The 19,969-nt window shown below is 37.7% G+C and overlaps 1 protein-coding gene across 2 annotated transcripts in view; it reads right to left on the bottom strand.

The window, feature by feature from the left end:
- Positions 1-1,299, bottom strand: part of EIF2B4 (eukaryotic translation initiation factor 2B subunit delta) — a 124,402-nt gene extending 123,103 nt beyond the window's left edge. Inside the window, exon 1 of one of the 2 annotated variants that reach the window (XM_088464322.1) lies at positions 1,126-1,299. In XM_088464322.1, the coding sequence (XP_088320448.1) occupies positions 1,126-1,147 (22 nt within the window). In that variant the 5' untranslated portion in view covers positions 1,148-1,299. The remainder of the gene's footprint in view (positions 1-1,125) is intronic. The other variant, XM_088464323.1, reaches the window with a different exon arrangement.
- Positions 1,300-19,969: the final 18,670 nt, after the last annotated feature.

Genomic DNA, 19,969 nt, shown 5'->3' with positions numbered 1-19,969 from the left:
ATAAATATATACCCCTGTAGTGATATACCTGTGTGTGTGTATATATATACCCCTGTAGTGATATACCTATGTGTGTGTGTATATATATACCCCTGTAGTGATATACCTATGTGTGTGTGTATATATATACCCCTGTAGTGATATACCTATGTGTGTGTGTATATATATACCCCTGTAGTGATATACCTATGTGTGTGTGTATATATATACCCCTGTAGTGATATACCTATGTGTGTGTGTATATATATACCCCTGTAGTGATGTACATATATATATACCTGTGTATAAATATATACCCCTGTAGTGATATACCTGTGTGTGTGTATATATATACCCCTGTAGTGATATACCTATGTGTGTGTGTATATATATACCCCTGTAGTGATATACCTATGTGTGTGTGTATATATATACCCCTGTAGTGATATACCTATGTGTGTGTGTATATATATACCCCTGTAGTGATATACCTGTGTGTGTATATATATACCCCTGTAGTGATATACCTATGTGTGTGTGTATATATATACCCCTGTAGTGATATACCTATGTGTGTGTGTATATATATACCCCTGTAGTGATATACCTATGTGTGTGTGTATATATATACCCCTGTAGTGATATACCTATGTGTGTGTGTATATATATACCCCTGTAGTGATATACCTATGTGTGTGTGTATATATATACCCCTGTAGTGATGTACATATATATATACCTGTGTATAAATATATACCCCTGTAGTGATATACCTGTGTGTGTGTATATATATACCCCTGTAGTGATATACCTATGTGTGTGTGTATATATATACCCCTGTAGTGATATACCTATGTGTGTGTGTATATATATACCCCTGTAGTGATATACCTATGTGTGTGTGTATATATATACCCCTGTAGTGATATACCTGTGTGTGTATATATATACCCCTGTAGTGATATACCTATGTGTGTGTGTATATATATACCCCTGTAGTGATATACCTATGTGTGTGTGTATATATATACCCTGATATATTGGTATTAGTATATGACAGGTAATGACGATCTTCCTGAATAATAGATAGCAGCAGAGGATAGTGACGTGTGTGTGTGTGTACATATGTGACGTCATATATCTCACCCGGAGTCTCGGTCCCATCCATCTCTGGAATTCCCCCGGTCCGGCGCTTCCTCTGTCCCGGATCTCCCGGTTACCACACCGGTGTGTGCGGTCACAGCGCTACCATGAGGCCCACTGACAGGGCGGCCATCACATATGCTGGCAGAGCTGCCTCAGTTGCGGGCAGGGGCGACCTATCAGCGGTGACGTCGTACGCCGGATGTCAGGGAGCAGGGGCCGCCATGTTAGCTCCGGGCAGATTTGGAAAAACCCTGTAATACTTTGTGTCCACCCCCTAATTATTATTATTATTATTACTCTCTCTGCTGTGCCATTATACTATGATTATTATTATTACACTCTCCATGCTGCGCCATTATACAATGTATTATTATCACACCCTCCCTGCTGTGCCATTATACAATGTATTATTATCACACCCTCCCTGCTGTGCCATTATACAATGTATTATTATCACACCCTCCCTGCTGTGCCATTATACAATGTATTATTATCACACCCTCCCTGCTGTGCCATTATACAATGTATTATTATCACACCCTCCCTGCTGTGCCATTATACTATGATTATTATTATCACACCCTCTCCATGCTGTGCCATTATACAATGTATTATTATCACACCCTCTCCATGCTGTGCCATTATACAATGTATTATCACACCCTCCCTGCTGTGCCATTATACAATGTATTATTATCACACCCTCCCTGCTGTGCCATTATACAATGTATTATCACACCCTCCCTGCTGTGCCATTATACAATGTATTATTATCACACCCTCCCTGCTGTGCCATTATACAATGTATTATTATCACACCCTCCCTGCTGCGCCATTATACAATGTATTATTATCACACCCTCCCTGCTGCGCCATTATACAATGTATTATTATTACACTCTCCATGCTGCGCCATTATACAATGTATTATTATCACACCCTCCCTGCTGTGCCATTATACAATGTATTATTATCACACCATCCCTGCTGTGCCATTATACAATGTATTATTATCACACCCTCCCTGCTGTGCCATTATACAATGTATTATTATCACACCCTCTCCATGCTGTGCCATTATACAATGTATTATCACACCCTCCCTGCTGTGCCATTATACAATGTATTATTATCACGCCCTCCCTGCTGCGCCATTATACAATGTATTATTATCACACCCTCCCTGCTGTGCCATTATACAATGTATTATTATCACACCATCCCTGCTGTGCCATTATACAATGTATTATCACACCCTCCCTGCTGTGCCATTATACTATGATTATTATTATCACACCCTCTCCATGCTGCGCCATTATACAATGTATTATTATCACACCCTCCCTGCTGTGCCATTATACAATGTATTATTATCACACCCTCCCTGCTGTGCCATTATACAATGTATTATTATCACACCATCCCTGCTGTGCCATTATACAATGTATTATCACACCCTCCCTGCTGTGCCATTATACTATGATTATTATTATCACACCCTCTCCATGCTGCGCCATTATACAATGTATTATTATCACACCCTCCCTGCTGTGCCATTATACAATGTATTATTATCACACCCTCCCTGCTGTGCCATTATACAATGTATTATTATCACACCATCCCTGCTGTGCCATTATACAATGTATTATTATCACACCCTCCCTGCTGTGCCATTATACAATGTATTATTATCACACCCTCTCCATGCTGTGCCATTATACAATGTATTATCACACCCTCCCTGCTGTGCCATTATACAATGTATTATTATCACGCCCTCCCTGCTGCGCCATTATACAATGTATTATTATCACACCCTCCCTGCTGTGCCATTATACAATGTATTATTATCACACCATCCCTGCTGTGCCATTATACAATGTATTATCACACCCTCCCTGCTGTGCCATTATACTATGATTATTATTATCACACCCTCTCCATGCTGCGCCATTATACAATGTATTATTATCACACCCTCCCTGCTGTGCCATTATACAATGTATTATTATCACACCCTCCCTGCTGTGCCATTATACAATGTATTATTATCACACCATCCCTGCTGTGCCATTATACAATGTATTATCACACCCTCCCTGCTGTGCCATTATACTATGATTATTATTATCACACCCTCTCCATGCTGCGCCATTATACAATGTATTATTATCACACCCTCCCTGCTGTGCCATTATACAATGTATTATCACACAGTCCCTGCTGTGCCATTATACAATGTATTATCACACCCTCCCTGCTGTGCCATTATACAATGTATTATCACACAGTCCCTGCTGTGCCATTATACAATGTATTATCACACCCTCCCTGCTGTGCCATTATACAATGTATTATCACACCCTCCCTGCTGTGCCATTATACTATGATTATTATTATCACACCCTCTCCATGCTGCGCCATTATACAATGTATTATTATCACACCCTCCCTGCTGTGCCATTATACAATGTATTATCACACAGTCCCTGCTGTGCCATTATACAATGTATTATCACACCCTCCCTGCTGTGCCATTATACAATGTATTATCACACCCTCCCTGCTGTGCCATTATACAATGTATTATTATCACACCCTCCCTGCTGTGCCATTATACAATGATTATTATTATCACACCCTCTCCATGCTGCGCCATTATACAATGTATTATTATCACACCCTCCCTGCTGTGCCATTATACAATGTATTATCACACAGTCCCTGCTGTGCCATTATACAATGTATTATCACACCCTCCCTGCTGTGCCATTATACAATGATTATTATTATTACACTCTCCATGCTGCGCCATTATAGAATGTATTGTTATCACACCCTCCCTGCTGTGCCATTATACAATGATTATTATTATCACACCCTCTCCATGCTACGCCATTATACAATGTATTATTATCACACCCTCCCTGCTGTGCCATTATACAATGTATTATTATCACACCCTCCCTGCTGTGCCATTATACAATGATTATTATTATCACACCCTATCCATGCTACGCATTATACAATGTATTATTATCAAAGGCAAACGCAGGAGGGGTTTCCGTCTGCCTGGAAACCCCCCTCCCCAGCCCACACCATGACCACAATAGAAATAGTAGATTGTTACTAGTGCTGCATGTTCTCAGTATCAAAAATGACATAATTAGCACTACCTGATGATCTTTTATCAATGTATCAGCCAGTAATAAATAACCTGTGCACCAACTAGAAGATCTGGAAAACATGCACTGTTAGAGATGCACTGCTATAGAGCCCAATATGTGCATATATGTCCAGGGCAGTGCTAGGTTCTTCTGCTGCTCCTCCAGGCTCCCGGACATGCTCTAATACTCTGGAATGGTGCCCACATTTAATATACATTCAGCTCAGGCAGGACGGCCCTACTAATAGCTTACTGTGATCGCTGGTCCTGTATATGCTGGAGTTATGACACACAATACACTATGTATGACACATATAATGGGTTACTGTGATCGCTGGTCCTGTATATGCTGGAATTATGACACACAATACACTATGTATGACACATATAATGGGTTACTGTGATCACTGGTCCTGTATATGCTGGAATTATGACACACAATACACTATGTATGACACATATAATGGGTTACTGTGATCACTGGTCCTGTATATGCTGGAATTATGACACACAATACCCTATGTATGACACATATAATGGGTTACTGTGATCACTGGTCCTGTATATGCTGGAATTATGACACACAATACCCTATGTATGACACATATAATGGGTTACTGTGATCACTGGTCCTGTATATGCTGGAATTATGACACACAATACACTATGTATGACACATATAATGGGTTACTGTGATCACAGGTCCTGTATATGCTGGATATATGACACACAATACACTATGTATGACACATATAATGGGTTACTGTGATCGCTGGTCCTGTATATGCTGGAATTATGACACACAATACACTATGTATGACACATATAATGGGTTACTGTGATCACTGGTCCTGTATATGCTGGAATTATGACACACAATACACTATGTATGACACATATAATGGGTTACTGTGATCACTGGTCCTGTATATGCTGGAATAATGACACACAATACACTATGTATGACAGATATAATGGGTTACTGTGATCGCTGGTCCTGTATATGCTGGAATTATGACACACAATACACTATGTATGACACATATAATGGGTTACTGTGATCACTGGTCCTGTATATGCTGGAATTATGACACACAATACACTATGTATGACACATATAATGGGTTACTGTGATCACAGGTCCTGTATATGCTGGATATATGACAATACACTATGTATGACACATATAATGGGTTACTGTGATCGCTGGTCCTGTATATGCTGGAATTATGACACACAATACACTATGTATGACACATATAATGGGTTACTGTGATCACTGGTCCTGTATATGCTGGAATTATGACACACAATACACTATGTATGACACATATAATGGGTTACTGTGATCACTGGTCCTGTATATGCTGGAATTATGACACACAATACACTATGTATGACACATATAATGGGTTACTGTGATCACTGGTCCTGTATATGCTGGAATAATGACACACAATACACTATGTATGACAGATATAATGGGTTACTGTGATCGCTGGTCCTGTATATGCTGGAATTATGACACACAATACACTATGTATGACACATATAATGGGTTACTGTGATCACTGGTCCTGTATATGCTGGAATTATGACACACAATACACTATGTATGACACATATAATGGGTTACTGTGATCACTGGTCCTGTATATGCTGGAATAATGACACACAATACACTATGTATGACAGATATAATGGGTTACTGTGATCGCTGGTCCTGTATATGCTGGAATTATGACACACAATACACTATGTATGACACATATAATGGGTTACTGTGATCACTGGTCCTGTATATGCTGGAATTATGACACACAATACACTATGTATGACACATATAATGGGTTACTGTGATCACAGGTCCTGTATATGCTGGATATATGACAATACACTATGTATGACACATATAATGGGTTACTGTGATCGCTGGTCCTGTATATGCTGGAATTATGACACACAATACACTATGTATGACACATATAATGGGTTACTGTGATCACTGGTCCTGTATATGCTGGAATTATGACACACAATACACTATGTATGACACATATAATGGGTTACTGTGATCACTGGTCCTGTATATGCTGGAATAATGACACACAATACACTATGTATGACAGATATAATGGGTTACTGTGATCGCTGGTCCTGTATATGCTGGAATTATGACACACAATACACTATGTATGACACATATAATGGGTTACTGTGATCGCTGGTCCTGTATATGCTGGAATTATGACACACAATACACTATGTATGACACATATAATGGGTTACTGTGATCGCTGGTCCTGTATATGCTGGAATTATGACACACAATACACTATGTATGACACATATAATGGGTTACTGTGATCACTGGTCCTGTATATGCTGGAATTATGACACACAATACACTATGTATGACACATATAATGGGTTACTGTGATCACTGGTCCTGTATATGCTGGAATAATGACACACAATACACTATGTATGACAGATATAATGGGTTACTGTGATCACTGGTCCTGTATATGCTGGAATTATGACACACAATACACTATGTATGACACATATAATGGGTTACTGTGATCACTGGTCCTGTATATGCTGGAATTATGACACACAATACACTATGTATGACACATATAATGGGTTACTGTGATCGCTGGTCCTGTATATGCTGGAATTATGACACACAATACACTATGTATGACACATATAATGGGTTACTGTGATCGCTGGTCCTGTATATGCTGGAATTATGACACACAATACACTATGTATGACACATATAATGGGTTACTGTGATCGCTGGTCCTGTATATGCTGGAATTATGACACACAATACACTATGTATGACACATATAATGGGTTACTGTGATCACTGGTCCTGTATATGCTGGATATATGACACACAATACACTATGTATGACACATATAATGGGTTACTGTGATCGCTGGTCCTGTATATGCTGGAATTATGACACACAATACACTATGTATGACACATATAATGGGTTACTGTGATCACTGGTCCTGTATATGCTGGAATTATGACACACAATACACTATGTATGACACATATAATGGTTACTGTGATCACTGGTCCTGTATATGCTGGAATTATGACACACAATACGCTATGTATGACACATATAATGGGTTACTGTGATCACTGGTCCTGTATATGCTGGAATTATGACACACAATACGCTATGTATGACACATATAATGGGTTACTGTGATCACTGGTCCTGTATATGCTGGAATTATGACACACAATACACTATGTATGACACATATAATGGGTTACTGTGATCACTGCTCCTGTGTATGCTGGAATTATGACACACAATACACTATGTATGACACATATAATGGGTTACTGTGATCACTGGTCCTGTGTATGCTGGAATTATGACACACAATACACTATGTATGACACATATAATGGGTTACTGTGATCACTGCTCCTGTATATGCTGGAATTATGGCACACAATACACTATGTATGACACATATAATGGGTTACTGTGATCACTGCTCCTGTATATGCTGGAATTATGGCACACAATACACTATGTATGACACATATAATGGTTACTGTGATCACTGGTCCTGTATATGGTGGAATTATGACACACAATACACTATGTATGACACATATAATGGTTACTGTGATCACTGGTCCTGTATATGCTGGAATTATGACACACAATACACTATGTATGACACATATAATGGGTTACTGTGATCACTGGTCCTGTATATGCTGGAATTATGACACACAATACACTATGTATGACACATATAATGGGTTACTGTGATCACTGGTCCTGTATATGCTGGATATATAACACACAATACACTATGTATGACACATATAATGGGTTACTGTGATCACTGGTCCTGTATATGCTGGAATTATGACACACAATACACTATGTATGACACATATAATGGGTTACTGTGATCACTGCTCCTGTATATGCTGGAATTATGACACACAATACACTATGTATGACACATATAATGGTTACTGTGATCACTGGTCCTGTATATGGTGGAATTATGACACACAATACACTATGTATGACACATATAATGGTTACTGTGATCACTGGTCCTGTATATGGTGGAATTATGACACACAATACACTATGTATGACACATATAATGGTTACTGTGATCACTGGTCCTGTATATGCTGGAATTATGACACACAATACACTATGTATGACACATATAATGGGTTACTGTGATCACTGGTCCTGTATATGCTGGAATTATGACACACAATACACTGTGTATGACACATATAATGGGTTACTGTGATCGCTGGTCCTGTATATGCTGGAATTATGACTCACAATACACTATGTATGACACATATAATGGGTTACTGTGATCACTGGTCCTGTATATGCTGGAATTATGACACACAATACACTATGTATGACACATATAATGGGTTACTGTGATCTCTGATCCTGTATATGCTGGAATTATGACACACAATACACTATGTATGACACATATAATGGGTTACTGTGATCGCTGGTCCTGTATATGCTGGAATTATGACACACAATACACTATGTATGACACATATAATGGGTTACTGTGATCACTGGTCCTGTATATGCTGGAATTATGACACACAATACACTATGTATGACACATATAATGGGTTACTATGATCACTGGTCCTGTATATGCTGGAATTATGACACACAATACACTATGTATGACACATATAATGGGATACTGTGATCACTGGTCCTGTATATGCTGGAATTATGACACACAATACACTATGTATGACACATATAATGGGTTACTGTGATCACTGGTCCTGTATATGCTGGAATTATGACACACAATACACTATGTATGACACATATAATGGGTTACTGTGATCTCTGATCCTGTATATGCTGGAATTATGACACACAATACACTATGTATGACACATATAATGGGTTACTGTGATCGCTGGTCCTGTATATGCTGGAATTATGACACACAATACACTATGTATGACACATATAATGGGTTACTGTGATCACTGGTCCTGTATATGCTGGAATTATGACACACAATACACTATGTATGACACATATAATGGGTTACTGTGATCGCTGGTCCTGTATATGTTGGAATTATGACACACAATACACTATGTATGACACATATAATGGGTTACTGTGATCGCTGGTCCTGTATATGCTGGAATTATGACACACAATACACTATGTATGATACATATAATGGGTTACTGTGATCACTGGTCCTGTATATGCTGGAATTATGACACACAATACACTATGTATGACACATATAATGGGTTACTGTGATCACTGGTCCTGTATATGCTGGAATTATGACACACAATACACTATGTATGACACATATAATGGGTTACTGTGATCACTGGTCCTGTATATGCTGGGAATTATGACACACAATACACTATGTATGACACATATAATGGGTTACTGTGATCGCTGGTCCTGTATATGCTGGAATTATGACACACAATACACTATGTATGACACATATAATGGGTTACTGTGATCACTGGTCCTGTATATGCTGGAAGTATGACACAACAATACACTATGTATGACACATATAATGGCTTGCTGTGATCACTGGTCCTGTATATGCTGGAATTATGACACACAATACACTATGTATGACACATATAATGGGTTACTATGATCACTGGTCCTGTATATGCTGGAATTATGACACACAATACACTATGTATGACACATATAATGGGTTACTGTGATCACTGGGCCTGTATATGCTGGAAGTATGACACACAATACACTATGTATGACACATATAATGGGTTACTGTGATCATTGGTCCTGTATATGCTGGAATTATGACACAATACACTATGTATGACACATATAATGGGTTACTGTGATCACTGGGCCTGTATATGCTGGAATTATGACACACAATACACTATGTATGACACATATAATGGGTTACTGTGATCACTGGTCCTGTATATGCTGGGATTATGACACACAATACACTATGTATGACACATATAATGGGTTACTGTGATCACTGGTCCTGTATATGATGGAATTATGACACACAATACACTATGTATGACACATATAATGGGTTACTATGATCACTGGTCCTGTATATGCTGGAATTATGACACACAATACACTATGTATGACACATATAATGGGTTACTATGATCACTGGTCCTGTATATGCTGGAATTATGACACACAATACACTATGTATGACACATATAATGGGTTACTGTGATCACTGGTTCTGTATATGCTGGATATATGACACACAATACACTATGTATGACACATATAATGGGTTACTGTGATCACTGGTCCTGTATATGCTGGAAGTATGACACACAATACACTATGTATGACACATATAATGGGTTACTGTGATCACTGGTCCTGTATATGCTGGAAGTATGACACACAATACACTATGTATGACACATATAATGGGTTACTGTGATCACTGGTCCTGTATATGCTGGAAGTATGACACACAATACACTATGTATGACACATATAATGGGTTACTGTGATCACTGGTCCTGTATATGCTGGAATTATGACACACAATACACTATGTATGACACATATAATGGGTTACTGTGATCACTGGGCCTGTATATGCTGGAATTATGACACACAATACACTATGTATGACACATATAATGGGTTACCGTGATCACTGGTCCTGTATATGCTGGATATATGACACACAATACACTATGTATGACACATATAATGGGTTACTGTGATCACTGGTCCTGTATATGCTGGATATATGACACACAATACACTATGTATGACAGATATAATGGGTTACTGTGATCACTGGTCCTGTATATGCTGGAATTATGACACACAATACACTATGTATGACACATATAATGGGTTACTGTGATCACTGGTTCTGTATATGCTGGAATTATGACACACAATACACTATGTATGACACATATAATGGGTTACTGTGATCACTGGTCCTGTATATGCTGGAATTATGACACACAATACACTATGCATAACACATATAATGGGTTACTGTGATCACTGGTCCTGTATATGCTGGAATTATGACACACAATACACTATGCATAACACATATAATGGGTTACTGTGATCACTGGTCCTGTATATGCTGGAATTATGACACACAATACACTATGTATGACACATATAATGGGTTACTGTGATCGCTGGTCCTGTATATGCTGGAATTATGACACACAATACACTATGTATGACACATATAATGGGTTACTGTGATCACTGGTCCTGTATATGCTGGATATATAACACACAATACACTATGTATGACACATATAATGGGTTACTGTGATCACTGGTCCTGTATATGCTGGATATATAACACACAATACACTATGTATGACACATATAATGAGTTACTGTGATCACTGGTCCTGTATATGCTGGATATATGACACACAATACACTATGTATGACAGATATAATGGGTTACTGTGATCACTGGTCCTGTATATGCTGGAATTATGACACACAATACACTATGTATGACACATATAATGGGTTACTGTGATCACTGGTTCTGTATATGCTGGAATTATGACACACAATACACTATGTATGACACATATAATGGGTTACTGTGATCACTGGTCCTGTATATGCTGGAATTATGACACACAATACACTATGTATGACACATATAATGGGTTACTGTGATCACTGGTCCTGTATATGCTGGAAGTATGACACACAATACACTATGTATGACACATATAATGGGTTACTGTGATCACTGGTCCTGTATATGATGGAATTATGACACACAATACACTATGTATGACACATATAATGGGTTACTGTGATCACTGGTCCTGTATATGCTGGAATTATGACACACAATACACTATGTATGACACATATAATGGGTTACTGTGATCACTGGTCTTGTATATGCTGGAAGTATGACACACAATACACTATGTATGACACATATAATGGCTTACTGTGATCACTGGTCCTGTATATGATGGAATTATGACACACAATACACTATGTATGACACATATAATGGGTTACTATGATCACTGGTCCTGTATATGCTGGAATTATGACACACAATACACTATGTATGACACATATAATGGGTTACTGTGATCACTGGGCCTGTATATGCTGGAAGTATGACACACAATACACTATGTATGACACATATAATGGGTTACTGTGATCATTGGTCCTGTATATGCTGGAATTATGACACACAATACACTATGTATGACACATATAATGGGTTACTGTGATCACTGGGCCTGTATATGCTGGAATTATGACACACAATACACTATGTATGACACATATAATGGGTTACTGTGATCACTGGTCCTGTATATGCTGGGATTATGACACACAATACACTATGTATGACACATATAATAGCTTACTGTGATCACTGGTCCTGTATATGATGGAATTATGACACACAATACACTATGTATGACACATATAATGGGTTACTATGATCACTGGTCCTGTATATGCTGGAATTATGACACACAATACACTATGTATGACACATATAATGGGTTACTATGATCACTGGTCCTGTATATGCTGGAATTATGACACACAATACACTATGTATGACACATATAATGGGTTACTGTGATCACTGGTCCTGTATATGCTGGAAGTATGACACACAATACACTATGTATGACACATATAATGGGTTACTGTGATCACTGGTCCTGTATATGCTGGAATTATGACACACAATACACTATGTATGACACATATAATGGGTTACTGTGATCACTGGGCCTGTATATGCTGGAATTATGACACACAATACACTATGTATGACACATATAATGGGTTACTATGATCACTGGTCCTGTATATGCTGGAATTATGACACACAATACACTATGTATGACACATATAATGGGTTACTATGATCGCTGGTCCTGTATATGCTGGAATTATGACACACAATACACTATGTATGACACATATAATGGGTTACTGTGATCGCTGGTCCTGTATATGCTGGAATTATGACACACAATACACTATGTATGACACATATAATGGGTTACTGTGATCACTGGTCCTGTATATGCTGGAAGTATGACACACAATACACTATGTATGACACATATAATGGGTTACTGTGATCACTGGTCCTGTATATGCTGGAATTATGACACACAATACACTATGTATGACACATATAATGGGTTACTGTGATCACTGGGCCTGTTTATGCTGGAATTATGACACACAATACACTATGTATGACACATATAATGGGTTACTATGATCACTGGTCCTGTATATGCTGGAATTATGACACACAATACACTATGTATGACATATATAATGGGTTACTATGATCACTGGTCCTGTATATGCTGGAATTATGACACACAATACACTATGTATGACACATATAATGGGTTACTGTGATCACTGGTTCTGTAAATGCTGGATATATGACACACAATACACTATGTATGACACATATAATGGGTTACTGTGATCACTGGTCCTGTATATGCTGGAAGTATGACACACAATACACTATGTATGACACATATAATGGGTTACTGTGATCACTGGTCCTGTATATGCTGGAATTATGACACACAATACACTATGTATGACACATATAATGGGTTACTGTGATCACTGGGCCTGTATATGCTGGAATTATGACACACAATACACTATGTATGACACATATAATGGGTTACTATGATCACTGGTCCTGTATATGCTGGAATTATGACACACAATACACTATGTATGACACATATAATGGGTTACTATGATCACTGGTCCTGTATATGCTGGAATTATGACACACAATACACTATGTATGACACATATAATGGGTTACTGTGATCACTGGTCCTGTATATGCTGGAATTATGACACACAATACACTATGTATGACACATATAATGGGTTACTGTGATCACTGGGCCTGTATATGCTGGAATTATGACACACAATACACTATGTATGACACATATAATGGGGTACTATGATCACTGGTCCTGTATATGCTGGAATTATGACACACAATACACTATGTATGACACATATAATGGGTTACTATGATCACTGGTCCTGTATATGCTGGAATTATGACACACAATACACTATGTATGACACATATAATGGGTTACTGTGATCACTGGTCCTGTATATGCTGGAATTATGACACACAATACACTATGTATGACACATATAATGGGTTACTGTGATCACTGGTCCTGTATATGCTGGAGTTATGACACACAATACACTATGTATGACACATATAATGGATTACTATGATCACTGGTCCTGTATATGATGGAATTATGACACACAATACACTATGTATGACACATATAATGGGTTACTGTGATCTCTGGTCCTGTATATGCTGGATATATGACACACAATACACTATGTATGACACATATAATGGGTTACTGTGATCACTGGTCCTGTATATGATGGAATTATGACACACAATACACTATGTATGACACATATAATGGGTTACTGTGATCTCTGGTCCTGTATATGCTGGAATTATGATACACAATACACTATGTATGACACATATAATGGGTTACTGCGATCACTGGTCCTGTATATGCTGGAATTATGACACACAATACACTATGTATCACACATATAATGGGTTACTGCGATCACTGGTCCTGTATATGCTGGAATTATGCCACACAATACACTATGTATGACACATATAATGGGTTACTATGATCACTGGTCCTGTATATGCTGGAATTATGCCACACAATACACTATGTATGACACATATAATGGGTTACTGTGATCACTGGTCCTGTATATGCTGGAATTATGACACACAATACACTATGTATGACACATATAATGGGTTACTGTGATCACTGGTCCTGTATATGATGGAATTATGACACACAATACACTATGTATGACACATATAATGGGTTACTGTGATATCTGGTCCTGTATATGCTGGATATATGACACACAATACACTATGTATGACACATATAATGGGTTACTGTGATCTCTGGTCCTGTATATGCTGGAATTATGACACACAATACACTATGTATGACACATATAATGGGTTACTGTGATCACTGGTCCTGTATATGCTGGAATTATGACACACAATACACTATGTATGACACATATAATGGGTTACTGTGATCACTGGTCCTGTATATGCTGGAATTATGACACACAATACACTATGTATGACACATATAATGGGTTACTGTGATCACTGGTCCTGTATATGCTGGATATATGACACACAATACACTATGTATGACACATATAATGGGTTACTGTGATCACTGGTCCTGTATATGATGGAATTATGACACACAATACACTATGTATGACACATATAATGGGTTACTGTGATCTCTGGTCCTGTATATGCTGGATATATGACACACAATACACTATGTATGACACATATAATGGGTTACTGTGATCACTGGTCCTGTATATGATGGAATTATGACACACAATACACTATGTATGACACATATAATGGGTTACTGTGATCTCTGGTCCTGTATATGCTGGAATTATGATACACAATACACTATGTATGACACATATAATGGGTTACTGTGATCTCTGGTCCTGTATATGCTGGAATTATGACACACAATACACTATGTATGACACATATAATGGGTTACTGTGATCACTGGTCCTGTATATGATGGAATTATGACACACAATACACTATGTATGACACATATAATGGTTACTGTGATCACTGGTCCTGTATATGCTAGAATTATGACACACAATACACTATGTATGACACATATAATGGGTTACTGTGATCACTGGTCCTGTATATGCTGGAATTATGACACACAATACACTATGTATGACACATATAATGGGTGACTGTGATCACTGGTCCTGTATATGATGGAATTATGACACACAATACACTATGTATGACACATATAATGGGTTACTGTGATCACTGGTCCTGTATATGCTGGAATTATGACACACAATACACTATGTATGACACATATAATAGCTTACTGTGATCACTGGTCCTGTATATGATGGAATTATGACACACAATACACTATGTATGACACATATAATGGGTTACTGTGATCACTGGTCCTGTATATGCTGGATATATGACACACAATACACTATGTATGACACATATAATGGATTACTATGATCACTAGTCCTGTATATGATGGAATTATGACACACAATACACTATGTATGACACATATAATGGGTTACTGTGATCTCTGGTCCTGTATATGCTGGATATATGACACACAATACACTATGTATGACACATATAATGGATTACTATGATCACTAGTCCTGTATATGATGGAATTATGACACACAATACACTATGTATGACACATATAATGGGTTACTGTGATCACTGGTCCTGTATATGCTGGATATATGACACACAATACACTATGTATGACACATATAATGGATTACTATGATCACTAGTCCTGTATATGATGGAATTATGACACACAATACACTATGTATGACACATATAATGGGTTACTGTGATCTCTGGTCCTGTATATGCTGGATATATGACACACAATACACTATGTATGACACATATAATGGATTACTATGATCACTGGTCCTGTATATGATGGAATTATGACACACAATACACTATGTATGACACATATAATGGGTTACTGTGATCACTGGTCCTGTATATGCTGGATATATGACACACAATACACTATGTATGACACATATAATGGATTACTATGATCACTAGTCCTGTATATGATGGAATTATGACACACAATACACTATGTATGACACATATAATGGGTGACTGTGATCACTGGTCCTGTATATGATGGAATTATGACACACAATACACTATGTATGACACATATAATGGGTTACTGTGATCACTGGTCCTGTATATGCTGGAATTATGACACACAATACACTATGTATGACACATATAATAGCTTACTGTGATCACTGGTCCTGTATATGATGGAATTATGACACAATACATTATGTATGACACATATAATGGGTTACTGTGATCACTGGTCCTGTATATGCTGGAATTATGACACAATACACTATGTATGACACATATAATGGGTTACTGTGATCACTGGTCCTGTATATGCTGGAATTATGACACACAATACACTATGTATGACACATATAATGGTTACTGTGATCACTGGTCCTGTATATGATGGAATTATGACACACAATACACTATGTATGACACATATAATGGGTTACTGTGATCACTGGTCCTGTATATGATGGAATTATGACACACAATACACTATGTATGACACATATAATGGGTGACTGTGATCACTGGTCCTGTATATGATGGAATTATGACACACAATACACTATGTATGACACATATAATGGGTTACTGTGATCACTGGTCCTGTATATGATGGAATTATGACACACAATACACTATGTATGACACATATAATGGTTACTGTGATCACTGGTCCTGTATATGATGGAATTATGACACACAATACACTATGTATGACACATATAATGGGTTACTGTGATCTCTGGTCCTGTATATGCTGGAATTATGACACACAATACACTATGTATGACACATATAATGGGTGACTGTGATCTCTGGTCCTGTATATGCTGGAATTATGACACACAATACACTATGTATGACACATATAATGGGTGACTGTGATCACTGGTCCTGTATATGATGGAATTATGACACACAATACACTATGTATGACACATATAATGGGTTACTGTGATCACTGGTCCTGTATATGCTGGAATTATGACACACAATACACTATGTATGACACATATAATAGCTTACTGTGATCACTGGTCCTGTATATGATGGAATTATGACACAATACACTATGTATGACACATATAATGGGTTACTGTGATCACTGGTCCTGTATATGCTGGAATTATGACACAATACACTATGTATGACACATATAATGGGTTACTGTGATCACTGGTCCTGTATATGCTGGAATTATGACACAATACACTATGTATGACACATATAATGGGTTACTGTGATCACTGGTCCTGTATATGCTGGAATTATGACACACAATACACTATGTATGACACATATAATGGTTACTGTGATCACTGGTCCTGTATATGCTGGAATTATGACACACAATACACTATGTGTGACACATATAATGGGTTACTGTGATCACTGGTCCTGTATATGCTGGAATTATGACACACAATACACTATGTGTGACACATATAATGGGTTACTGTGATCACTGGTCCTGTATATGCTGGAATTATGACACACAATACACTATGTGTGACACATATAATGGGTTACTGTGATCGCTGGTCCTGTATATGCTGGAATTATGACACACAATACACTATGTATGACACATATAATGGGATACTGTGATCGCTGGTCCTGTATATGCTGGAATAAAGACACACAATACACTATGTATGACACATATAATGGGTTACTGTGATCACTGGTCCTGTATATGCTGGAATTATGACACACAATACACTATGTATGACACATATAATGGGTGACTGTGATCACTGGTCCTGTATATGATGGAATTATGACACACAATACACTATGTATGACACATATAATGGGTTACTGTGATCACTGGTCCTGTATATGCTGGAATTATGACACACAATACACTATGTATGACACATATAATAGCTTACTGTGATCACTGGTCCTGTATATGATGGAATTATGACACAATACACTATGTATGACACATATAATGGGTTACTGTGATCACTGGTCCTGTATATGCTGGAATTATGACACAATACACTATGTATGACACATATAATGGGTTACTGTGATCACTGGTCCTGTATATGCTGGAATTATGACACAATACACTATGTATGACACATATAATGGGTTACTGTGATCACTGGTCCTGTATATGCTGGAATTATGACACACAATACACTATGTATGACACATATAATGGTTACTGTGATCACTGGTCCTGTATATGCTGGAATTATGACACACAATACACTATGTGTGACACATATAATGGGTTACTGTGATCACTGGTCCTGTATATGCTGGAATTATGACACACAATACACTATGTGTGACACATATAATGGGTTACTGTGATCACTGGTCCTGTATATGCTGGAATTATGACACACAATACACTATGTGTGACACATATAATGGGTTACTGTGATCACTGGTCCTGTATATGCTGGAATTATGACACACAATACACTATGTATGACACATATAATGGGATACTGTGATCGCTGGTCCTGTATATGCTGGAATAATGACACACAATACACTATGTATGACACATATAATGGGTTACTGTGATCGCTGGTCCTGTATATGCTGGAATAATGACACACAATACACTATGTGTGACACATATAATAGCTTACTGTGATCACTGGTCCTGTATATGCTGGAATTATGACACACAATACACTATGTATGACACATATAATGGGTTACTGTGATCACTGGTCCTGTATATGCTGGAATTATGACACACAATACACTATGTGT

This window comes from Taudactylus pleione, unplaced genomic scaffold, assembly GCF_031769625.1.
Source record: "Taudactylus pleione unplaced genomic scaffold, aTauple2 ptg001636l, whole genome shotgun sequence".
Lineage (NCBI taxonomy): Eukaryota > Metazoa > Chordata > Amphibia > Anura > Myobatrachidae > Taudactylus > Taudactylus pleione.
The sequence above is the reverse complement of the archived record's forward strand: the minus strand, read 5'-3'. Positions and strand labels throughout refer to the sequence as shown.